Source organism: Penicillium odoratum, assembly GCF_028828045.1.
Source record: "Penicillium odoratum strain IBT 22623 chromosome Unknown utg000002l_segment0_segment0, whole genome shotgun sequence".
Lineage (NCBI taxonomy): Eukaryota > Fungi > Ascomycota > Eurotiomycetes > Eurotiales > Aspergillaceae > Penicillium > Penicillium odoratum.
Window position 1 is genome coordinate 706,232 of NW_026643144.1, and position 25,124 is coordinate 731,355.

Here is a 25,124-nt window from a genome sequence, read left to right on the forward strand (position 1 = left end):
ACTTCTCTCTCCTGCCAACAATCCTGGTATGCGACGAATCGTTTCTAAGTAAAGGAAATAGGTTTTACAAAGTTGTTCCTCATTGGGAGAGACTGGAATTAGGTATGGCATATAATGGCTCGTCATGTATTAAGAGTTTCAAGTTGCCAAAAACCATCTGGTGCGGTTCCCAGTCTCTTCCATCAGCTTCAACCTCTGCTCCACCTTCAACCCCGGAGAGTCCGTTCGACGTAATTTATAGATCAACGACGTGTCCAGAATATCACCGCGCTCTTCCCTGTCCGTGACGTAGTTCAGCGCGTTAGCAGGAACCTCTCTCGTCGCAAGGTGTCCTCCGAGGCGGACTGATTCTGTGTCAGGGGAAAATTCTGTATCGCGCGTTTGACATCGTCATGGAATTCCATCAGGGAAGCCCACAGCGCGAACCAGTCTGCACGCATGTAATCCCGCTCGTTGAACATGCTTCGGTCACTATCCTCCAACATTTTCATCTCGGGAATAAGAATATCGTCATCCTCCTCGGGTGGGTGAGATTTGTTATACCAAATGCTCAATCGTGTCAGGTATGGCGTATCAGCGTACTTGACTCCCTTGATCTTCTTCCTCCAATAACAGCCGTCCAGGGTGTCCACGGTCTTCTTCCCGGTTTCCGAGGTACTGTATACTTTGGGATTCAACACTCCCTCGAAGCCTGCCAGAGCGGGGGGCTGGTAGCTCAATATCGTACCCTCAGCATGGGCTTGGCGGTACGCCTTGCCCATTGCATAGGTAACCACGGGATGGATGTATTCCTGGGTCTCTTCCACCTTCTTGTACTGACCCGGAGTGCGAGTGGTAGATCCGCTGTAACCTGTCACGGTATTGATGCTATCCGGTCGATAGCCCATGCCCCAGCCACCGTACGCGGTGAGATTTTCGGGATCAGGCACATCTTGGCGCTAGTAAGACATGTCGAACGCCTTCGCATAATGGCATTTGGAATCGCCCTCCTTGAAGGACCGCTGCGAGAGGTCCACGATGGTATGGGTGTAGTGGTGGTAAAATTTTGCCAGTGCGTAGTTCTTGAAGGTCAGATTGGTCCATTTGCGGACTTGATCGATCATCCAGACTAGAGAGGGATTGGCCATGGATTCCATATCGTCGTAATGTTTCAATGTCTCGTCACTGCCACCACCGATATTGATGTGGTAGCCCGGGAACCAGCATTGTACCAACCTGGGACCTTTCTTAGCAGCTTCCTTAGCAGAGATCCCCTTAGGGAGGGACCACAGAGTTGGAGGGAACGCATATCGGTGCTCATCTAGAGCCAGGGCATGAAATGCGTTCTTGATATTGATGTGCAGTTTGGTGTCATGGAAGCCATATTTAGTAGCATTGGTGTCCTCAGCCGGCACCAACTTGTTGGATGGCCATCCAAGGGCACCCACGGTATCAACCACGCCCACGACTTGGATCTGGACGCCCTTGTAGAAGCGGCTCTTCCAGTCCATTTTGACATCGTCCTGCCCCGAGGTGTTTTCCTTATTTGCGTTAGAAACATCAATCCCGTCACTGAGAGACTTTGGCTCTTCTTCCGAGCTTTTCTCCTTGACATGGTCCTGCCCCCGGGTGCTTTCCTGATTTGCGTTCGAAGCATTAATCTTGTCACTGGTAGGCTTTGGCTCTTCCCGGCTTCTCTTCTTGTACTCGTCGTAAATCGACCACCAGTCATTCATCATGTCCGGAAAGCAGATGCCCATGTTGGAGACCAGTCCTTCCACCGCGCGGGCCGTATATGCACCGCGTGAGAAGCCGAAAATATAAATTTCATCCCCAGGATGGCAGTTGTTGACCTGTATGATATGCGTAGGTGAGGAGTCTGAGAGGATGGTATGAGTCCCACGTACCAAAAAGTTATAGGCCTCGCATACATTCTCCTCTAGTCCTCTTTCAAAGGTGCCTTCGAATATTTTTTGTCCCTTGGCCAGGACCTTTGCCGGTATCGAAGCATCGTTCCTTGGGGCGCTTTTTCCGGTACCTACACCTGCATCATAGTAAACGATCTGTTGAATCACCTTGTCCTTGGTCTTCTCGCAGCTGTCGATGGAGCGGCTCAATTTCACAATGTTGGACGCGATGTTCTTCTCTCCATGATTGGATGATTGCCATGAGCCATCAAGACAAAGAATCAATCTTTTCATGGGACGATAACGTTTGACCTTTTCTTCTTTCTTGCCTGAGAAAAGTGGGTCATCTTCCAGCGCTTGCATAAGCCGAGTATGAAGCTGAAGCTTCTCCATTATGTGCAGAAGTTCAAAAATGAGGATACAATGGGTGATAATGAAGAAAGGAAATAGGAAGAGAGAGAAGAAAAAGAGAAATTACAGACGGCCTTTTATCCTTTACAGCTGCTGCGGACCCCCTTTAAAAAACCAGCGGCCTTCTCTTGGATGACCTTACGAGCTGAAGAGTGCGGCTATAATGGCATTTTTGCCGACAGGAGAAACCCGAATTTTCTCATGATGCTACACTAATGGTCTGGCCCATCGTGGCCTGAAGAAACAAATTTCGCCACAATTCGCTAGTTACTCCTCGACCCACTCATATAGAGTCACTATAGCCGACATGTCACTTGTGTCTCAAGTCCACTTACAACTTCCCCCTTTTCCCTATATCCACATATTTAACATTCGGTACGGCCCGGACAATTCCATGGATTACCGGGTGTTCTTTCGGAATGGGCTGCCATTGATAGATTTTCGCGTTTGATCTTCCGTTTTCTGTACGCTGATTGCGAGCGATAAAAATTTTCATTTAAGTGTCAGGGGTAGCCAGCAGTTGTCAGAATTGTTAGGGGTGGCGTTTGCCCTGATATCGACAGCAGAAGTTTATCTTTGAGTCTTCTATAATGGACAGGGTACTAATGACAGCAACAAGATTATGCCGATGAACATTTTAACCTCCGGGTTCACATAAGACCAATTGAGATTATTCTGAGTAAACTCCTTTAAAAGTTCTAGAACGGGTAGGTTGACCTCTTCAACGGTCAGACATGAACATAAATAACAGTAAGAATGGAGTAAGGTAGGTAATACGGCAATTGAATATATCCGAAGACCCTGGGCTAGCGTGAGCTAAGATGTCTTGTTTTTGCTAGCGTTAATCAAAGTCCAATCATAGAGTTGATTCCACATATATATGGGGCTTGGATTTCGGAACCGCGTAAACCCAGTAGACGGCAATCTCATCACCCCATTTATTCTGCACTCGAATTGATCGCGAATGCATGCGGATGCTGCCACGGCTTCAATTAGATGTGGACATGATGAATTGTTGTATTGTAACGTGAATGACTGATAATCTTCCTAATAAGGGTCGTTTTTAATCAAAATTGAATGCTTGCTAATGGTTCCTTTGGGTAGGAACTAATATATGAAATATGCACTGTGAATATACATGAGAGTTATTGTATTAATGGACTTTTTGGGATAGAATTGACACTCCTTTGTGTATGGAAAGAGAGATTACATTGATTGATTCTGATACATTCATAAACGCGAATAACTGACTAGCAAGTAACAGTGATCCCAGTCAAATATATATTAGAAGCGATTGAGGACGAAATTCTGCAGGTCAACGTGGTGGTTGAGGACGTGGAAGGGAAGGAAAATGAGTTGCTGATCCATGACCCTCTGTTGGTGTTGGTTTTCACTGTCGTCCCAGATGAAATGCCGTTGTTCACGCTGCATGTTAAAGCGGAGTTGGCATTTCCTGTAATGGCTTCGGTAACGAATGTCACGGTATAGACTGTGCCGGAAGTAGTGGCGAAGGTTTGATATACGTATGCAGTGCTCGTTCCGCTGCTAGTTGTGGATAGGTCTAGTGCCACGTTGTAGTCACCCCCAGGGCCTCGCACGAAAGACCTCGATCCGATACCATAGTACCCAAAAGTCCAGGAAGAGAGACTGCCGCCAGAGTCGCCGGTTGAGTCACCACCATCGAAGCCCCCATTTTTAATGAGGTTGACACCGCAAGTTGCGGAAGCGGCAGCTGTAGAAGTGATGATCACCGTGGCTGTGGTCGATACCGTCTGAGTGACTGTAACATCCGTAATTTCTGCCGTATAGGCGGTGCTTGTCACGTCAATGGTTGTGGGGATGGTGGTAACAATGGTTGCTGGCACTGTGGCGATTACAGTAACAGATGATGTAGTGGTAATGGTTGAGATGGAGGTCTCCTCAACGGTGGTCGTCTCGGTTGTGATGGCGGTGATGGAAGTTGTCTCAGTATTGGTATTATCCGCAGTTTGGGTTAAAGTCTGGACAATCGTCAGGTCGGCCGTCTGTGTAACTGACTCGACAGCGGTGGAGCTGACTGTAGATGTCTCGGTCACATCATTAGTCACGTCGGTGGTTACAGCAGTGGTTTCAACAGAGGTCAAGTCGAGGATTGTAGTGGAAGTCAGGTCGGTAGTCAGGTCGCTGGTCGCGGATTCAGTCAGAGTAACAATATGATAATTAATCACGGTGGTCGTGGAGAGGTCAGTCACAGTCGTGGTGATAGATGTTGTGGCCATGTCTGTAACTGCCTTTGTTGTTGTATGTGGCACATTAACAGTCTTGGTGTTTGTACGGATGGCTATAAATGTCTCAGTCGAACGACTGGTGACATATTTCGTATCGAAGATAGTGACATAGACGGTTTCCACCCCAATAGCTGGGATATGAGTGGTAACAGTCTTGGTAATCTGGGATGAGGTTGTTAGCATGAAAGTGACTTAGTCTGGACGGTACCATACTGTTTGCTTGGGTAATGTTATCGTAGTGAACGCAGTCGAGATACAAGCGTCAATATGAAGCTCGGAGCATGCCACGGAAAGCGCAGTGGCCGCAATGCCATTCAACCCCGAAGGTGTGGGAAATGGTCGACGAGGATAGTAATTGACGCCACGATCACGCTTTGCTGGAACAGCAGTCATAAAACTTGTGGTTATCACCGTGATACCATCTGTCAGCTCGGTCGTGATGGTTTCTGTGGTGTAGTCGGTGACCGTATTGTAAAAAGGGTTGGTGATTGTATCCAGTGTAGTCTCAACAACAGTATACGTATCGATCTCTGTGTCGGTCACCTCAGTAGTCTGGATGGCAGTTGAGGTCACCGTATCGATTTCGGTTGCAAAAACGGTGTCAGTATACGAAAGAGTGAGGGTCTCTGTATGATAGTTGGTAACAGTCTGGATATCCAGATTTGTGATCGTGTTGGTAACAACGTCAGTCTCGGTGAGCGTGATATAGTCGGTAATGAACTTGGTTTCATAATCAGTGAGTGTATTGGTGAGGGTCTCTGTAGTCGTCTCGATTGTCCAGTCCGTGATAATGGCGCTGGTGAACTGGGTGATAAATTCTGAAAAAGAATCCGAAACCAAGCTGGTAACGAAGCGGGTTGTGGTCTCATAGACAGGCTCAGTAAGGTATTCCGTAGCAATATCGGTGACGGTGGCAGTGTAGTGGTTGGTAATTGTCCCCAGGGCTGGATTGGACTCGGCTTTGGTGGTGTAGCTCGTAAACGTGGTGATGACGGGCTTCTCTACTCTGGTTACGGTGACCTCCTCCGTCTAAGTCCTTGTCACCTTGCCATGATACCCATCTCGTATTGTTTCCGTTGTCTGGATAGTTGCAGGATGAGGTTCTACCGTCTCAGTTTGCGTGGTAAGATGATGTGGCAAGTCCAACAGACCGCAGCAGAAAGGAAAAGCATCACGCTCTAGACACAGCAGGTCAAAAAATGATTGTTTGGACGGCAAGTCCCCTCTGGACACTTGCTGGGACTAGGATTGGGCAATGCTGCGGCATTGACTACTAGTAGCAGTAGCAAAGCAGCCCACCGCATCATGGCTAGCGAGCGAAGAAATTATAATGACGGTCAGTGGAAAGTTCATTTTTGAAACTTCCTTTCCATTAATATTAAAATTTGTATACATAAGACATTGGAGCACATTTGACGCCACCATCGCCATAAATTTCCCTAAGCGATGGTCCCTGAACGCCAATATTTGGCAAAATAACCGAACCCCGCTTGGTCCCTGTACGGCTGATAGGGACCGGCAGAAATCCAAAGATACGAAGGTAGTGTGACAATACCTTTATTACACGCTAACTAAATCATCTAATTCATGTTCATGGTCATTATTCCAGGTGAGCCTCAAGGACTAATAGTAGTAATAAATGACTACAGCCGCTGTTCAGGCTCCAACTTGGTATCAAATTAGTCGAAGCAAGCTTCCAGCATTTCTTTAAAATTGACCAAGACATGATATTTGAAAATCGACTAGACTGCACATGTGTATTAATCTAACCCCATTCGGGAAGATACCTTCTAGGTAATATACTATGTACCTTGAAATTTTAGCCCTATAGTGTGTCTAAAAAATTATGAATGGCATGCCAGGATATAAATAAAAGTATACACGGATGGAGATGGGTAGAAGCACATAAAAAAGGTGAGTATTGATCACATGAGTGGATATGATATTTATGGTAGAAAACTTTTCAATACAGTACAAAGCTGGCGGAAGCGGTGAATCCTAGTGGTACAAAACAGGTCCTGAGGGAATAACACTTTTCTCAGCCGCCGTGGTGGCGAAATGAATCTAGAATCTGAATGCGTAAGATGCAAATGACTCGAGATTTGTCTGGGGTTTCGCTAGGTCTGGGGTCTCGCTAGGAGAGATAAAGTCGCCATTTTCCTCCATGTTTTGCTTCAGAGGCTTGAAAGTGGCGTGAAGACGATTCAGGGGTAAATCTTACCCATTCTCACCCTGATTCTCATCCTATCTATTGCGCACTCACCTTCTCCCTCACTCTCTTCCCGCATAATCACTTTACCATGAAGGTTTAGTAATATATAGGCTAAATCATAAGGTATGTTTAGTACGGCGACACGGTATGGAGAATAAGGCTTTCCATCCGCTCAGCCGTACTTAAGCCATATATTTCGCACGACCAATTCTCCGTGCGCCCTCATCACCTATGGAACTCTAGATTGACGACGATACTGACTTTGGTGTGAGTTTGCGGGGTGTGGGTGAGAAGTTTGGAGACTGGGAGAGAAGTGATTCCCACCTCGGACGGGAGGTGATAGGGGCATTTCGCTCCCCACAAGTCTTTTCAGGTATTGATGCGTCTTAGTGTTGAGTCGGAACCGATACAAAAGCTTCCTTCTCTGCTATTTGTCGGGCACTCTCAAAACTAATGTACCGTTTTCATTTCCCGAAATCCTCTTCCACACCTGACTAATGTCCTCCGCGCTCTCCCCAATCTGCACATAAAGGGAATACATGGAGTCTGTTCTCTCAACACACACAGGAACCTGACTGTTTAATTGCTAACTTCTCCCGTATGACTTCTCCAGTAGGAGTGATGCGAGCAGTGGCGTAGATAATATGTTGGCCATAAATACGGACGTTACCAATGGCTGGGAAACTAGGTTGCTTGACGTCGGCATGACAGCTCTGAATCAAATGTGATTAGCGAATCTCATTTTAGTGGACTTTGAAATAATTCTTCACTTACTCCATTGACTGCTTCGCCACCAGCTCTCCATCTAATAGCAATGCAGTTAATTTCACAGCACAGTCTTCAGCACATTGCAAGGGAGAAAAACCGGAGGACGCTAATTATCATCGCTGAATTGTCTCCTTCCAGTGACATCCGTTCCCCATGCGTAACCCACAAAATATCATTGCTTTTTCTTTCTTCTACAGCTGAGCTTGTAGATTGTGATTATATCTGTAGAAAAATGGATATCTAATGCATTCGTCGTCTCCACATTATGTAGTTCGGCTAATTAATCAATGGTAGTAAACTAGGGTACCCACAAGACTTCGAAGGTAGATCCACTACCTTAAAATAAGGCGATAAGATGGGGGGGCTTTAAAAGAGATCTCAACTTTCTCTCCCATTCCGGAAATTTGTATGACTATGAGCATCGGATGCGACGATGCCTGCCGTAAAGCGCGAGCTACGTAGCTAGTATTGGTTGAAGCCTTACCACGTTAAGTAGGAAGCGTATAATCTTGGACTTTAGGCTCGTAGATTGTTCCACAAAATTTCTCGGCGTAAACTACAACGCGGGTCCCCAGGGCCCCAAGACCGGATCTGCTCTGGATTCGCTGCTTTGATGAATATCTCTACTGCTGTCAATCTGATTTTTACTTCACATGCGGAGACTTGGGCCCGCGACTGCGATTGCTCTCCAGAAGGCATCGCCGCTTTTATGAGATCCCAACACCTGGCTCACGCAGACTTGAGTGGGATTTGTGTGAGCTATAATAACATTTGCCACAGCGCTTGGAATTAAAGGACGACGATCGGTGGGCCAACTTCTCATGGCCTTGTTACGGTACTGCATATCAAATCATGGAGATAAGACAATCTGTATGACCTTCGGAATTGACACCAATTGAAATGTGAGCCAATTTAGCTATAGCTATTGAAGAAAGAAACGCTCGATGACCGCACGGTCTGACAACGCGCGAGTCAAAAATACTTAGGAAACCTAGCCAAAACCACCGAGGGTCGACGTCGGAGGGTAGCGGGCACCTAGTAGGGGTCAAATGAGCGATATGTCAAAATATATATGCTGTACCCTATAGTACTAAGCTATATCAACATGAGCCCCTTCCTTGCCGGAGAGAACCAGAACCCCAGATCATGGTACAGTAATAGGGACTGTACCTCCATACTACTTCACATACTCTTTACTTGATACTACAGAAAGCACGCGCCCTGTCTAGTGCCCTTTTCAAAAATCGCTATACTGCTTAACGCAGCATTCGAAACTATCCTCTGTAGATGAGGGTGGGTCTCGTGCCCAGTCTATAGTATATTCGGAAATCACTCTACCAAGGGGCTCTGTGCAGATATCAAGAAGCTGGCTGTTTCGGACATCTGAAAGGGAGATTATGGCCCTAAAATGGTCCAGTGACGCTCAGCTAGGCGGTCATCGCACGATGGAGGGTGATTTCTAAGCCGCCCTCACAGGTGCCTGTTTCTCACCCTATCTACTACACACCCATCTTTCTGGCCAGGGTCATGCAACCATCTCAAATTCTAAACTCTATAAGTTGGATTAAGGTTTTGTAAGGCACATACGACCATAGGGTGTGGAGAACAGGGCTTCCCGTCCGCTCAGCCGTACTTAAGCCACACGCCGGTTAGTTAGTAGTATGGTGGGTGACCACATGCGAATCCTGACTGTTGTATGTTTTTTTTCTTTTGGTTTGTCCTGGAATTAAATTCCCTGAAGTCTCTATATTCTTCACCCGAACGCCCTGCACACCTTGAAGCCTGAAGTGCCCGAGCTCTTTTGCTCCACTATTCTCTGTCCTACTAATCATTATCTGTTGCGTACTCTGAATTTCCTTACAGGACTACTGTTGTCTGTCATTTTCCCAAATCGGATTTGAAACGGCTACGAAAGGCGGTACTATGATCTAATAAGGTATAGCAATAGTAGGGAGAAACGGCTAGCGTGGAACATAAAATGCACCGGTCAATTGTGGCTAGGTTGGCCTGCTAGACCCTTGCCATAATAACTTACAAGAAGAAGCCCTAAGTGTTGACCGCCACGCCACACCGTACTAGTATCAATCATGAATTCCCGCAGTGATAACATCCCGGATAAGCAAGCAATAAAAATGTCAGATAACACTTAAATTAAAGATAAGACTTATATGAAATATGACTACGGAGTAGTGTTACTAAGTTATTCCCAAGTGAGTCCTTGGCGAAATGTATACTAACTATACGGAGTAGCGATCGCCGATGTCCACCTCGGTCGCCCGTGCGCAGACCCTCGTGGTAAGGTTTCCACAGGAATAAAAGCCGTACTGATGGCAACTATATCCCTCCACTCAGAGTAGCGTAGACTTCTTCTCTCTCCACCCCACCTTTTACTACATACATGCTTTTGGTATAAAAGAGAATAGTTTTGACAAGAGCGACCTTGAATCCTAAATCCAAGTCTATAATCCTAATCTACGCTTGATCCCTTTCTATAAATATTGGTAATAAGGCCATATCTAATTCCCATCCACCGTATGTTGGCCTTGTCTTAACGGTAGCCATATCCCTTCCTTACTTTCATCTTTGTCATCTAGTTCAAGCACTGTAATAAGTTGACAGACAAGAGCCGAAGCCGCAAATCTCGCAAAAACCCCCAACGCATCAAGGGTCCCGATAAAAAGCACCGCCGACAGGATCACAGTACCACACGTAACGTGTCCAGCACCCGCGAGGTTCGCTAATGAATCGAAGAGACCAATTTGGTTTTTTCGTTTCTGCTCCGCTGCGCTTTTACTCTCAAACATAATACTTGCAATCGAGAGTCCAAGCGGCACAAGAGCCAGAAAAACCCATGCAATCTCCAGATACGACGAAGTACATTTCCAGCTAAGGATAGTTTGTCGGCCCAACATGATAGAATTCTGGAGGACGTTCGCCGCCGCCGCAGACGCGAAGAGGTATTTCGTTGTTATTATCACGACCGAAGTCATATCATTGGGGCGACCGATCCTACTTCCAAAGGGACGAACAGGCACCTTAGTCATTTTTGTCCACGGCCTCGAGAATGGACTTGAAGGAGCCCCAAGAGCGCATAGAAATCCAAGAACTGGACTTTCCCAACTCAATCTAGCTTTCTCCTCGAGAGTAGGGCTTAGTCCGCCTAAGATGGTCGGCGTTAAGCCGAGTATGACAATTGCAGAGGACCAGTCTGCTTGATTGACCGCGCCGGCGGTGTCCATGAGACAATCGACCATATTTTTGCATGTTCCTGGGTCTAGCGCTCCATATATCGTGATATTGTGGTTATAACTGGCATAGCATTGGTGATTAACTGCACCGTGTGTGAGGGTGCCGATGTAAAAAGGATACCAATCTTTGAACTGTGCGGCGTGGGCGGTGATTTGGTGCAGAGTCATTAGGCTCAACCAAGATAACACTGGATACCTATTAACGACGCTGCTCTTCGGTTAATTGCACTCAGGACTCGCACCTTTGCTGGTTCTCATGTTGGGTCTAATTTTGAAATTTTCTTATCCGGAAAACCGCTCTTTTTCAAGGACAGCAATACGTGTAGGTCAAATCAATTTTGCGACTTTCAAGATTAGCTGTTGAGAGCAGAGTCATATTCACTAGGGGCATTCAGACCCTATATAATGCTAGTTACCAGCCTTGCATATTTTTGCGCGCTAAATAGCCCGTAAGCAGGGTCTTTACTGAATATAGTTGGTCAGCCAGTAGTCTCCACCCAAAACCACGCGCTTTTCCTAATACTAAGGCATCCCCCACCGACCTCATTAAAATAATTTCTTTCGCCATGTTTGCCCCAAATTATACGCAGACGTGTTCTATTCTTAGGTGGGCCCGTGGCATAAAACGGGGTTGCTGTAATCTGGAGCAGGTCTGCACCGACGATCTACCAAAAACTGTTTTTCGCAAGGATTGCCGCCCTGAAACCTGACTCGAGCGAAGGTGTCAGCTTGGATTGGCGAATTGGAGCTAATTTTAACCTGTACCAATAGAAAGTGTGCTTCTGAAATTTTCTATGCGCCCAATTGCTTTACCTGGCACGGCAATGGGAAATACACACCCAGTGAAATCAGCCCAACGCTGTCACAACATGCTCATGGACACTTAAACACTTAAGCTACATGGATAGGGGGGGAGGGGGGGTATCACTTGTTCATTATTGGCACTCTAACAGCACAGGAAGCTACTTCCGCCTTGAAATATCTATTTGATGGCCGCGATCATGGCGTGCGACTTTTATTCCGGGGGATACTTCCACCCTGGAAGACCGGTCGGCCCGAAGTTCACAAGTATGGGAGAAAAAGTGGGAAAAGGGGGCTGGAGGGTTAGACTGGAATAAATCTCTGACCTTAGTTGGAATTAATGATAAGGGCTGTAGGGTCGTCAAACTTTTAGCAATTTCAAGCTAATCATGGATCTTCTTAATTTTTGATTTTCAAAAGTGGTAGTCTACTAGATAGGCCTTACGAATTAATTTAAAATCCTGTTTATGAAGATGTTTTAATGGGGCACGATTGTATGATAATAGAATGAGAGATAGCGTTAAGGATGGTTTCTTATCTATAGATACTCGCCAAATGAACTATAACTGGAAATTATGTCCTTCAAATTCCATGTCGTTCAGATGGCTTACCTTCCTCTTCTTGCCTTGATGAGCATGCTCACCAAAATGTTACTCAAATAATTTTCAATTTGTACCTTGATAATATATTCGAACTCGACGACCAATGTTCCAGTTCTGTTTCGTCATCCATATTCGACTTCTCACTCTGAAGAGATGTGGCAACCTTGGAAGATGCCATTAGATTCACGGCCCGTGGCTTCGAATTAGAATTTGCGGTACACCTCCTTGGTTCACGGTAATTTTACTCGTGCCACTTAAGAGCTTTTCAATTTGAAGACGTTCTCCGTATTTATCAAGTAGTTTGATGCTGGGTCATGCTTCTTGCACAATTTGGCAATTGGAGTATCATAAATACACAAATGTAGGTGTAGAGAGAAGCACAATTTTAGCCGGGGGGGGAGGGTAAGGCACGGTTGTGGCCATCTTATTTAATTTGAAAGTGTGCAGAAAGGGGTCTCTTTCGATACTGACTGAAGATTTAGGCGAAGAGATTTAAGAGGGTTAATAGTTGCCCGGACTCCCTAATGTCGGCCTGAACACATGCAGGGCGGCGAGCTACCCACGAGCACGCTAGGCAGTGCTAGGTAAGCACCGACATATTTATGCTATTAAATATTTTTGTTTTATTCTTTAGTAGGGTTTTATCTTTTGTTCTATTTTTGACTCAAAATTGGTCACTTCAGAGATTAAAGTAACTTGATGTGGAGATATATCTATCAAAAATTGGAACACTTCTTGAAGATGATTGCTCTTATTTAGATAAGTACATTTAGTCAAAGATATACTTATATCAATATACTTAGCTTTATACCAATTCACCGAGCACGCCGAGCAGCTCCTCCAGCAGTAGGGGAGATAGCAGCCAAGAGTCCGTGTTGACTATAGACAACGAAACCTTCCATCATTCGGACGGGGTTAAAAGCTGATGCTCGGATGTGTGGGTCAGCTTGCTGTAACTGCCGCCTTATTTTCCAGACTTTGACCCTATCGAGAAGATTTTTGCCGAGCTTAAGACTTACTTCAAAGAGCTTGGCTAATTTACATGATGAACCCTAACCACCGAGTTCCTCCCTTTTCTGGCGGCGCTTTTATGATGCTGATGCAAAACAGCAGAGCGCTGAAGGCCATTTCCGACATACAGGCAGAATAATTGAGAAATTGTGAGTAGCAGCCGGGCCATAAGTCGAAGTGTTTGTAAAAGGCAGTATTTCAGGTTTCGTAGCCAATTGGTCTATCATCGTGCTGGTTGGCTTTGTCCTTGGGGATATTTTAAAATAATAATATTTTCTAAGTTTAGCACAATTATGGCACGTAGTCGGTTCTAGGTCAGCTATCGGGCTGGTGAGAGTCGATCTAGCAAAAAACCGAATAAATAAATAGAGACGATGAGTTTTGCTATCATTTCGGCGTTATGCGTACTCGATTTGCATGTTTTACTGCCGTGGTGGCAGAGTCGGGAAGCAAAGCCAATTATACCTGAATAGCAATGGATAGAGAAGAACATAAAATTTTGTCTCTTGCCTAGCATAAAATGATTGCATCTGCCGGAACGCGGCTGATCTGCGATGGCTCGCTGCCTCACCGCTTCGTTGAGGTAAAGCTCCACTAAGGAGTGTATGTCCGCTGTAATAGGCTTAGCTTATTTACACGGGAAGTGAGGGTTTTGGAGGTCGCCCGACATAATATCCCAGACTTACCTAGCTTTATGATAGGAGGTCATGAAACGTTTCTAGGTAGCGAAGTTGTCGCATACTGTCAGAGGCTCTATGGCCGACGACTAGGGTAATAGAATCGTAGACCAGAGCAGACATCATCATGATGAGTTGAGAGCGGGATAAATATCTAAATTGTTGGGCCAATAAGATTATCAGATGAGTATAGACGGCACCCGAGTGATTCCTTCCGTGCTCATAACCTGTTTAGTTAAAAGGAAGATGAATTGTATTGATTAAATTATTCCCTCGGAGGACATGAAGCTGTATATACAATACGATCAAGTTGGTTCCCAATTCACTTGATTCTTCCCAGATGCCTCGGGAGTTTTTTAAGATGGTGTCGCATGTTTTCTGATCTGCAGCAGCCTTATATCACAAGGTTTTTTCATCAGAAAATTGGGAATATTAGTAGCTAGGGAATTCGGGAAAAAATATAGGTGGAAGTACCCCACAAACTCCACTAGTCTAATTTAGGCTGTTCATGCGAGGCCTTAACGCGCGCACGCGTCCAGTAGATCTTTGACAAATGGAGCAAAATATCCGTCGTTCGTGGGGTCCAAAAATAAGACTCGCGGTCACGGGGGGTTGTCCGGCAAGTTGAAGCCAGTGCCCATCAGCGCCAGTCATTCGAAATCTGGACGCGAGCTCCGTGAGAACTTGATAAGCCCAATAGACTGCGAGACCGGAAGTCCCGTATCTCTGGGTCTCTTGGCCGCAATGATCGCCTATACCTATCGAGTTGGGGCCTCTCGGCAGATCTGGCGAAGCAACTTAGGAGCGGGTCGGATCACCAAAACAACACCAAGAACTCTACACTCCACTAGCTAGTGGGGCTCTCAAAGGGGAAATGCAGTAGTAGCTGAGTTGCGAAGAGAGTGGAAAATGTGATATTTGTTTATTCGGAACTCCGTAGATAGAGGCTAAAGCTCCAACGAACGTACGACTAATACAACCCACCAATCAAGATCACCGCCTGTAGTGGTAGAGATGGTAGGTTTCAGCCTATTTTATATTGATATTGTATTAGATAATTCCATGAATCAATCCATCTCGGTGTTATGCTAATCACCTATGTTTTCTAATAAAAAAAAAGTCAAGTGGGGTGGTACCTTAGCCAGCTTGGTTATCCCAGAGGCGAAAAGCTTTATTCGCAAGAGGCCACCCGAGCACCCCTATCGAACCATCCTGGACGGCGTCAACACTACTTGCCATGGGGTACGTAACCAGATGATATAAGCCCCTGGGGCCAAGGAAAATCATTAGCCCCACAAAGCTTAGTGAAATTTTGATATTTCAAGTTTTTTTATTCGCTCCGGCTACTAAGAAATAATATAAATACCCTGTTAAAGTCCCTTCACCATCTTGAATATACAATTCAGAATCTCCCTTCATCTTCTCTCAACCAGTTCACTATCTCAACAGTCAATCTCCTCCTTCACAATGCATTTCACTACTGCTTTTATCTCCCTTCTTGCCGCGGCTTCCACTGCTGTGGCTTCAGGAGTCTGGTGCGCTACTGGCTACGAGAAGTTGAACAACTGCAATACCCATCAGGGCTTCTCCGCGTGCGAGGAGGACACTGGATGTTTCAGCGTGGGCGATAACACAATCAAGTCTATCATTTTCACGGATATGAAGGGTTACAAGGCAACCTACTTCCAGGAGAAGGACTGCAAAGGTCCTACCTGGTATGCCACTAAAGGCGTTTGCGAGAATGCCGAGTACACCTCGACTGGTTCATATGTGGATATCAAGTCCTACAGAGTTTGTTACATCATCCCAAGAGTGGATTGGATATTGTGCTTATACTTAACTAGATCACCAAGACATAAGTTTGAAACCTGGTACAATCCTCTTTTATACTACATGGCTCATCGGTATGAATTGTTAGATATATGTCTGTGACATGATGTTCGAGGATACAGAGTGTCAGTCGGTATATACGTCTTTGCCCGAAATTTGATCTATCACAGATTTTTTGTCTCGCAGCTTCTTCCTAGATATAATACCATCATGCCCAATGAGATTGATTGATGTGGTGTGGGGGTGTAGGTCGATTATTTGTCCCATGTTGAACATGGTTCCTAGGTAATCAAAATTTTCAAAATTCTCTTTGATGACTAGATATCATATAAAAAGATCTAAGGTTCAAGGAAGAGTGCCTACAGGCGACTATCGTTGAGATAATGAGTTGTAATTTAGCACATCTATCACGTGTTTTGGTATGCGGCGCTCGCCCGTGAAATAGGTTAGTTAGTCACAATAATTTGCACATCGCGAATTAACTGTATATATGACCTGTGTGAGCAACGCGAAACTACTTCTTATGCCAGGTGCTGCGTGTACGGAAGCCAGTAGCGGCCATGTGGTCAGATCATTATTTTTGTACTGTATTATACCAAAATATCCATAATTTCAGTATTATCCAGTACTAATACTTACCTAGGATCATTTCAAACTTGACTGCTTGACCCATAGATTAATCTCCCACCAGGGGGAATCGAGTCCCTTCTTAAGCGGACCTATATACTCTTCAGGATATCTATGATATTATTTATGACTACAGGGATAGGATAACGCTGACTAGATCTGTTAGAACTTTAGAAGTTTGAAGATCTACTTACTAGTTAATATAGACTAGGCGGGAACCGACATATGTAAGGTTGAGGGACTATGTAACATATGCACAGTCGTTTGCCCCCTTGTAAATAACCGTTTTCGGTACCATTATTGCCTGGTTTTGGGGATCTGACCACATGGCCACTACTGACCTCCGTATGCGTGTTGCTGGTCTAATTCAGTGATGTAAAACATCAGAGGATTTTTCAATAGTGAAATAGGTCAGTTAAGGTTATCGGAGAGGTATGCAATATTGGCGTAAAGCTGTACTCGACGTGAGTGACATTGTCGGTTTAAATCATCCATTTAGGCGGTTGAGGTTTAAAGAAGTAGGATTGAATCGCCCTGGCTCGGAGCTAGAAGGCCCATAACGTATGTAAAATCATATTGGGAGGAGATGCACATAAGAGAGTATGTCATATTCCATGAAAAAGAAGCGAGAGAACAGGTAGGAGGTAGCATGTTTGTCAAGGGTCATAAGGGCCTGAGGCTACGCAAAAACAGTATGAATGCTGATCGACTATGATAACTCAGGTACGAATAGATAACTTCACTTTGATGCCACTTTGTCGCACAAAAAAGCTATTGTGGGTTGACCATTCCTTAATTGGATCGACAAAGCTGATATCAAAACGAGAAATAAGGGTAGCAAGAACCTTGTAGACCTCAACGAGAGCTAAATGTTTTCCGATACAGATACGACTTCCGCCTCCAAATGCTAGATCTGTATTGTTCATCAGGCGAAGGCGTTGCTGAAATTCTTCTTCGGTCTCCAGTTTCTCATCGCGAAACCATCGCTCAGGGCGGAATATGTCAGCATCCTCGCCAAAGACTGACTTATTTCGCCCGACAACGTAAGGATTCATTCCAACCACACATCCGGCTGGAACATGACGTCCGCCGGGGAGATTAAGACCTTCTTTGGGTGAGTATCTTTCAAGAAGCATGGCAACGCCGGGATGGTACCTCAATGCCTCACGGACAACTGCATTCAAGTATGGAAAATTCCTGGAATCCTTGTAGGAAGTCGCTGAGAATGACGACTTAGAGTTGTTAGCAGGAATTTCTGACCTAAGGCGCTGCCAGATACCAGGTTGTTTTAACGAGTAGTATAAAGCCGTACTGAGGGTGATAGTCGTCGTGTCCGCTCCAGCAATCATAATGACCATCAACCAAGAAATAATCAGCGTGTCATCGACGGCATCTGGAAAATTTCCTTCTGCTTCAATTAACTTGTCTAAGACGTCCGGCTTCCCCGAGTCATGGTATCCGGTGTCACTGCCCTGTAGACGGTCCACTAGATGTTGGATCGAGATATTTGTGATGGCACCGAAAGAAGGTGGCCCAAGCCTATAAATCGGGTTTTTGTCAAGTAGATGATCAAGTATTGGCATCTGTCCGACTAAGGTGAAATAATCCATAGCAATATTAGCCGTCTTGAGAGTGTTGTCAAAGTCGTAGCCTTTCTCTAGGTATCCGATCGGTTGACTAAATGTAGCTTGACCAACAACATCCCACGTATCTACGCACGTTGAGTTTCAATAGATCATGGCCTCATCATAGAGTTGGATTATTAGAGTCGACTTACAGTAAGTAATCCATTCTCCAAGGTCGCATATTTGGGAGGAATTAGATCCGTCCACAAATTTCTCATCTAAGCGTTGACAGAAATACTGAATCATGTTGTCGATGTGAGGCTCAAGCGTCATAATCCCATTTAGAGAAAAGTACTTAGAGACGGGTCTTTTTTGCGCTGAATGGACTTCTGGCTTGCATTCGCTGAATAGATTATAGATAATCTTTCCGTTATTCACAGCACAGCTACCATGGTAAAACTCCGTCTAGAAAATAATATTAGCTCTATTTGTAAAAGAGTTTTCAGATGGAATCATCCGCACAAAGCAAATATACTCACTTTGAGAAAATTCTCTTTGGTGTGTAAACAGTCTTGACCAACTCAGGAATATCCAGGTCTAAGACGTTGGGCGCTATCCGCACCACAGGACCGTACTTTTTGTGTAGCTCTTGGATTGCCAAATGATAATCTCCTCGTCGAACATAATACATTCGCCATAAGTTGGTCCATCCTGGAGGAAAAGAGATGTTAGATAAACATACGGGCTGCTTTCAGAGACATTTATCCAAGTAGTGAGGAGCTGGCTTACCGGCAAGAAATGGGCCAGGAAACTGGCCCAGGGGGGAAGTTAGGTACGATGCCAAATACCACAGGGGCAGAATCGCCGCGGAAACATATATAAGCCCCGTAATCTGTCCTATAAAGGCACTGAGTTCTAGCATTATTGTAAGATTTCAAGGATGACTTCATGAACTATTCCACCAAAAAAATAATTGTGATAGAAGTGAGTAAGTTGGGAGAAGTTGCAAGTTGACAGCCTCGAAGAATACTTGAGAGAGTTACATATAGCTAGTCTGAGCGGGTTTACAACTGGGCGTACTCTAGGCGGGGAATTATACTGCCGCTTACGGCGCTGTCGATCTGGGCCAACATTCCACCTTGGATGCATCTCAAGTCACACAGGCTACCAAAGCTCGAGATGTGGCTGAACCTTCTGCAAGCAGCGTGTCATCAGAGACAATGGTAAGCAGACGGAAGGGATTGTAAGCGAGGCAACGTGGCTCGGTAGAACGCTGAGTTTCCCTTGCTCACCTGTTGGCAGCTGATTTGTCAACTGCATGGGCCTTTAACACCAAAGTTCTCATGCTCATGCGCCCATTGTCACACAAATCTTAGCCCACTGACGTCAGTAGACTGTCAGTCACCACCTGCTTTCAGTAAGACTTCCTCCCCACCACTTTCTCCCTACCATACCTTTACTAGTACCGTGGACAAGTCAAATACGTTGGCGAAATTCCCGTTGCGAACGCGATCGCTTGGGCTATTTGGCATGAATTAGTGTCGATAGCTAATATTTGCTCAGGAGAAGAAAGGGCCAGAAGCAAAAGAAAGGGTCATTCACTATATTCCGAGAAGTATGAAGGAGAGAGAAAAAAGAAGAGAATGAAAGAAAGTAAGTGCTGGAGCAAATGGAGGGAATTACCTGACTAATGCTTCAATATATGTATAACTATGAACAAGGGACAGAAGAATCTATGTCTATTCTTTCTATAGGGTCGGAATTCTCATTGACCACCTCAAGGCCCATGAAGGTTTCTAACACGGTGGTTAGATTCTTGACATGGAGGTCACAGTTACTGACGCGACTTGGATAAGTCCTTAGAGTTCGCATCTTTAAGCTGACAGGTAACAGTAGATAAACCCTCCGTCACAATCAGATTTTCCAGGTTGCAATGGCAGATAGCAGCGATGCGGAATCCGATGTCAATGAATAAAGCTAGTATAATTGCGTCGGGTGAGCCTGAGTCAAGGCTGTGCTGTAGCGATTGCAACCACCCGCCTAAAAATGACTATTCAGAGCTCCAGAAACTCGCATATGCCTGAATGCAAAGGAGACGTACAATGCTCACCGTTGCGATTTTGCCTTGTTGTAGAGACTTCCTACTGTGAGCTTCCATTTAATCCATGTTTCCTCACTTCTTTGAGGTTTAATAAGATTTGTGCATATTTGAAGAGCCACTCCTTTACATTGGCGTATGATCAACAGAAGTGATCAAGACATGCGAGGCAATTTCCGACCGTTCAATCTTGGCAACGATCGAGCGGCACATGTAATGATATCCATAGTCATGGCAACACCATTGGAAACGAGGTAATTTGGTGTTTCACCGAGTGCACAGCTTCAGCGCCTGGTTGTATTTAGACAGAAAGATACGTCCTGCCTCAAGCAAAAGAAATCCAGATTTGCTTCTGCTGCATAGATCGGCATATATTCCAAGGTCCTGCCTCGGATGACGGCAAATCCCATATCGCCTCCAGCAACTGCATTGTACGATGCATATTCCCGAGACCAAAATGACTCGCCATAACAGTGAGACGTGTTTTGAGACACTGCTGTTGCTCGGGGGTTTCCAGGCAAGAGCCGACAACTGCAATAGGCCAGCACATCCCGGAGTTTATGCGTGCACTTGGAGATAGCTGGTCCAAATAGGACATAGCCTCTGTGGCCGCAGTTTGTATCAGACCTTTGTACATCCCGTCGGATGTGTATTTGTAACCACCCAAAGACGTGTATAGGTATATCAGCATGGCTTGTTGAAATATCAAGCCTGCCATGAACACCTCCGGCTCAACGAATGGGAATGGAGCCCATCGCAGTATCTGGGCTTGAATTGAAGCAAACATGGCCATATCGTCTGCGGTCGGCATGGTGACCTGTTCCTCCATCATCAATTGTCGACCGAGATCGAAGATGACTGGGATTAACAGCAGCAGCTCCAACCAGCAGCCGCATAGATTGCCGACATATTGTACGGTGAGGAGTTCGCGGGCTCGTTGCTCCAGGTCGAAGTTTAAGAAGAGTTGTCTACTGAGTCGTGCGTCGACTGAGATCATGCTGACGGATGCTGTGTAAACGTAGTATTCGATAACGAAATCTTTCAGCTCTCTGGGAACCGCAGAATCACTTTGTTCAAGCAGCTTGACAAGAAGGGAGTTTGCTGCGGTCAGATGGTCAAAAATAGTACCTGTCATGTCTCCTTTGGCGGTCTATTGCAATATCAGATTGTCAGATATGGTTAAAGTTAGGGGCTGGGTTGCATACCTCTGTAAAGCACATGAGAAGGGCCCCGACGAGTAATATCAAAGGATTGGACTCCTTTCCTTCAATAAATTCACCCACTCCATGCCGAAACAGCTGAATGGCCTTGGTATAGTGCGACTGAGCAACGGCGTCAGCCTCATCCCGTCGTCGAAATGCCCTATGCGCAGCACTCTGAGCGAGCACAAGCTGCAATAATAAATCGCTCGTAAATGCTAACGGCACAATCTGAACCAAAAAGGGGTTTATCGGAGTAGTGCCGTTTGCCATGCAGTCGGCCGTAGTGCTTAGGTAATGACTCAGCAATGTGTAGGATTCTGGTTCATATCCAGGAAGCATTGACATAGTCCGCGGGACTACATTACCCACGGCCATTGTCGGTATGAGAGCATTGTCAACGTTGTTGATATTGGAGATATTACTAAGTTCCGAATCTCGGCGATCGCCAATCTGATCCCGCGCATCCGCAATTGCAGATAAGCCACCACTCGACGAAACGGAAGATTGTCGATGCGAAGCAGGAGTCCGAGGTGATATCGCTTCGAATCCTTCAGCAACCCTCAAAGGGCTCGAGCGTCGCTCTTCACTGATGCTCGATACGTGGCTGGCAGCATTCCCCGGGACGTTGGTGGGCCACTCACACACGAGATCATTACGCGTGCAGCCCCCGCATTTCGGTCGGATTTCATCGCATTTCTTCTTTCGGCGCCTGCAGGCCCAGCATCCGGTTCGGACTCGCACTATGCGCGTAGTGCGCTGTCGATCGGGCGGCATTGGGGTTGGGAGATGCGGAAGGAAGGCGCAAGAGATAAGAAACCAGGCTATCGGGCCAAGTGTGGGGTAGCGCAACTCTATTTGTGACCAATCAAGATATCAACCATTAGGGCGAACATTGTTAAAGTAAACATTATTAATTGCGGTGCTGTTCCCAGAACGTAAACACATGGGGCCAACTCTTGCGAATGCAGCCACGAGAAAACACACCCAACAGCAAGAAGGGGGGGGCGTTGCTATTGGTTAGACCAACCCCGCAGCCTGGTAGGACACCAAATCATATATAACAGATGTGTCGATTCAGAAGAAATAATCGGCAAAGAATAAACACGATTGCAACATATGGGGGGACTTTTGCGATTGGGCAAAATCGAAAATGTTAGCCAACTGCGCTTGCTCAATAATCAGTGGCATATAAATGACCAGCCTAAAGGACTTGGGACGACTTCCAACAGACAAGACAGAGTAGACAAGATATGAGAAGAGAGCCTGGCGCTTGGGGCTCTTTCATGGCAGCTGGGGGAAGGGAAAGTAGACAGGAGGTCGAGGTTTGGTCCGGGTTGGTTTGTCAAATTTGTCACATGTGTGGAGGAGTTGAAGTCGCGTAATGTGTGGTCAAATATATTATGTGTTAAAGTCTGCTGTTTTTCCCTGTGTCCGAAAAGGAATTTTCGAAGCTTGACCTACCAAAGATGCAGAAACTCGGAAGAAGCGGGAAAGGGAAAGGGAAAATGTCACAGAGCTTTCTTGGAGCGTGACTGTTTAATTTTAGGAAGGTGCGACTTGATGATCACCTGACTGCACCCAAGCTCCCACGCCCACAGTCCCTGATATCTCAGGCTCTACTCAAAGTCTCTATATTCCTGACCATTTACACTAAGCATGAATACTGTCTCCTCTCAACAGGAAACAATTTACTCTACTTCTACAGATAACGAGGTCCATGGGACAAAGTTTTGCTTTATTGGAATATACAATCTAATCAATGAAGCATAGTACCTTCAAGTCAATTGGGCGTTGTCGCTTTCACAACATCGCTAATACTACGAGCAGTGTAGTCGATGTTGAAGTTGTTAAGCCCACTGCCAGAAATACATATGTTAGCTTGAATCACAAAATCATGTTAATAGTCAACATTGAAACATACGCGATAGATATTCTTCCAGTATCCTGAAGGTACACATGGTACTTGTTTCGGAGGAGATTGACCTGCTCTAAAGACAGTCCAACATATCTGGAAAGGTCAGTATAAAGCTCGCCAAGCTTCATGGTGTCCAATACTTACGAAAACATTCCATTCTGATCCGTGATATGACGCCAGTCTCCCGGAGTTTCCAATTTCTCCAAATTTTCCCTTAGCACAAGTCGACGATGCTTAAGTCGTTCCGCCATATGACGCACTTCCTCCCGCCATTGGCGCTCCAACTTCTCATCCGCTAGAACCGTTTGGACAATTTTGGATCCAAAGTCTGGAGGTGCACCAGACTCAGCTCGCACCATTCGCATCATATGCAATTCGAGTCGCTTTCCGACTTCCTCGTTAGGTACGAGCATCGAGAGAACCCCAACACGTTCACTGTAAAGTCCAAAGCATTTTCCATATGTCGAGACAAGTATAAGGGGGACTTCTTGCTCGGCGAACAATCTAACGGCCTGAAGATCGGTGTCGATATCTCCGGATGCAAAACCAGGATACGCAGCATCGAAGAAAGCAAAATGACCGCGCTGAGAGAAGATCGAGGCTAGTTCACGCCATTGTTCCAGTGAAGGATCACAACCTGTTGGATTCTGGGCTCCGGACTGGAGAAGAACGACCGATTGAGCTGGCAATGCTTTGAGGGTTGTTGTAAAAGCCGCAAAATCAAATTTGTTTGTCTTGCTGCTGAAATAAGGGATAATCCTGGGCGTAATTCCAACAGACTCGAATACGAAAGGATGGTTTACTATAACCGGTCAGCATTCCTTACTATGTGTACAGACCAACAGTCACTTACGCCATGTCTCGTCTGGAAGGAAGATCTCGGGATTCCCAGTCTGTTTCCACGGCCCATAGTGATTTTTTAACATCACTGCGCCAGCATGGCATCCACCACTCGCACCGAGTGTTTGCATTGAAACGATTCTGATAAAGTCAGACCTGGATACTCTGAATGGAATGTAAATTGTCTTACCTCTTCTCCCGTAAAAGGCGATGGTCAGCCCCAAAAAGCAACTTCTCGCTCAAGGCTCTATAAGCCGGGGAGCCGAGAGCCCAGGGGCGGTACTCATGATGCCATTCAGAGTCATGAAATATTCTTTCCTTTGCCTAGCAGACAAAAGATTCAGGGATATGTCGAGCGTAATGGCGAATCATGGAAACTTACCTCTTTCACGCTGGGTTGAACATAAGCCTCCCCTTCATCAGTCTTATAGACGCCCACGAGGAGATCAATTCGATTGGGATCTGTGTCGGCTCGGAATTGCCAAATAAGAGATGCGAGACTCTCTAGATAGTTTAGTTACCAAAATTTATAATCGGGCAATGGTACGTTCTACCTATTTGAGGTACTGGGACATCCTGAAAGGGGTTTGCTGTTATAGAACCCATTTTGAATGGATGAAGATGAACTTGTTTTCAAGGGGCGAGATAAGGATGCAGGCAAGATCTATTTATGCATCTGTACTGCGGGGAAACAGGGGGAATAAGAGTAATAAGTGCATAATAGCACGTAATTTGTAATATACTATCATTTTCGCAAGATTACTAGTAGTACTTTCGGAAACAGGTCAGAGTATACCATATTTATTCATCTTATATTATAGATCATCATCTTTAATGACTACGTAAGTCACGTTTCATCAAGTAAACAATTTATGAACGTAACTCCTAATTGAGCCAATTTCTTAAACAGCTTTTAATTTGTTGTGAATGAATTTTTTGCTATCTATTTGATACTGTTCTGAATTAAGAATCAATCAAAAACATGGTGTAATTACCGTTGGAACTTGGTATGGCTAAAATAGTACCTGTCAGTCTCTCTTATCGACCAAAAAAACAATTTTATCGGATGCTCGGCAAATTGGCGATTGATAAGCGAGCTGTCGTAATCTCACGCCATTATTTGCGTCGTAGAGAGGGGAGCACTAAACCAAAAAAGGAAACTCA

General features: G+C 45.4%; 8 protein-coding genes across 8 annotated transcripts; 1 reads left to right on the top strand and 7 right to left on the bottom strand.

Annotated features, from left to right (window-relative positions):
• Nucleotides 1-293: 293 nt before the first annotated feature.
• On the bottom strand, nucleotides 294-2,279 carry N7520_002300 (T6SS phospholipase effector Tle1-like catalytic domain-containing protein; the record flags this gene model as incomplete). The annotated part of the gene is made up of 3 exons (XM_057136235.1): nucleotides 294-938; nucleotides 1,017-1,832; nucleotides 1,887-2,279. 3 exons carry the CDS (start codon nucleotides 2,277-2,279, stop codon nucleotides 294-296), a joined length of 1,854 nt encoding a protein of 617 aa, XP_056998921.1.
• A 1,268-nt stretch (nucleotides 2,280-3,547) lies between these two features.
• Nucleotides 3,548-4,747, bottom strand: N7520_002301 (uncharacterized protein; the record flags this gene model as incomplete). The annotated part of the gene is made up of 1 exon (XM_057136236.1): nucleotides 3,548-4,747. One exon carries the CDS (start codon nucleotides 4,745-4,747, stop codon nucleotides 3,548-3,550), a length of 1,200 nt encoding a protein of 399 aa, XP_056998922.1.
• Nucleotides 4,748-4,756: 9 nt separating this feature from the next.
• On the bottom strand, nucleotides 4,757-5,736 carry N7520_002302 (uncharacterized protein; the record flags this gene model as incomplete). Its single annotated transcript, XM_057136237.1, has 2 exons — nucleotides 4,757-5,593; nucleotides 5,716-5,736. 2 exons carry the CDS (start codon nucleotides 5,734-5,736, stop codon nucleotides 4,757-4,759), a joined length of 858 nt encoding a protein of 285 aa, XP_056998923.1.
• A 4,324-nt stretch (nucleotides 5,737-10,060) lies between these two features.
• On the bottom strand, nucleotides 10,061-10,588 carry N7520_002303 (uncharacterized protein; the record flags this gene model as incomplete). The annotated part of the gene is made up of 1 exon (XM_057136238.1): nucleotides 10,061-10,588. One exon carries the CDS (start codon nucleotides 10,586-10,588, stop codon nucleotides 10,061-10,063), a length of 528 nt encoding a protein of 175 aa, XP_056998924.1.
• Nucleotides 10,589-15,350: 4,762 nt separating this feature from the next.
• N7520_002304 (uncharacterized protein) lies at nucleotides 15,351-15,742 on the top strand (the record flags this gene model as incomplete). Its single annotated transcript, XM_057136239.1, has 2 exons — nucleotides 15,351-15,674; nucleotides 15,728-15,742. The coding sequence occupies 2 exons, from the start codon at nucleotides 15,351-15,353 to the stop codon at nucleotides 15,740-15,742; spliced, it is 339 nt and encodes a 112-aa protein (XP_056998925.1).
• Nucleotides 15,743-17,059: 1,317 nt separating this feature from the next.
• On the bottom strand, nucleotides 17,060-18,827 carry N7520_002305 (cytochrome P450; the record flags this gene model as incomplete). Its single annotated transcript, XM_057136240.1, has 4 exons — nucleotides 17,060-18,051; nucleotides 18,118-18,370; nucleotides 18,474-18,616; nucleotides 18,695-18,827. The coding sequence occupies 4 exons, from the start codon at nucleotides 18,825-18,827 to the stop codon at nucleotides 17,060-17,062; spliced, it is 1,521 nt and encodes a 506-aa protein (XP_056998926.1).
• A 1,501-nt stretch (nucleotides 18,828-20,328) lies between these two features.
• Nucleotides 20,329-21,979, bottom strand: N7520_002306 (Zn(II)2Cys6 transcription factor; the record flags this gene model as incomplete). The annotated part of the gene is made up of 2 exons (XM_057136241.1): nucleotides 20,329-21,153; nucleotides 21,209-21,979. 2 exons carry the CDS (start codon nucleotides 21,977-21,979, stop codon nucleotides 20,329-20,331), a joined length of 1,596 nt encoding a protein of 531 aa, XP_056998927.1.
• Nucleotides 21,980-22,985: 1,006 nt separating this feature from the next.
• N7520_002307 (uncharacterized protein) lies at nucleotides 22,986-24,566 on the bottom strand (the record flags this gene model as incomplete). The annotated part of the gene is made up of 7 exons (XM_057136242.1): nucleotides 22,986-23,061; nucleotides 23,127-23,213; nucleotides 23,265-23,922; nucleotides 23,974-24,101; nucleotides 24,151-24,284; nucleotides 24,343-24,464; nucleotides 24,515-24,566. The coding sequence occupies 7 exons, from the start codon at nucleotides 24,564-24,566 to the stop codon at nucleotides 22,986-22,988; spliced, it is 1,257 nt and encodes a 418-aa protein (XP_056998928.1).
• Nucleotides 24,567-25,124: the final 558 nt, after the last annotated feature.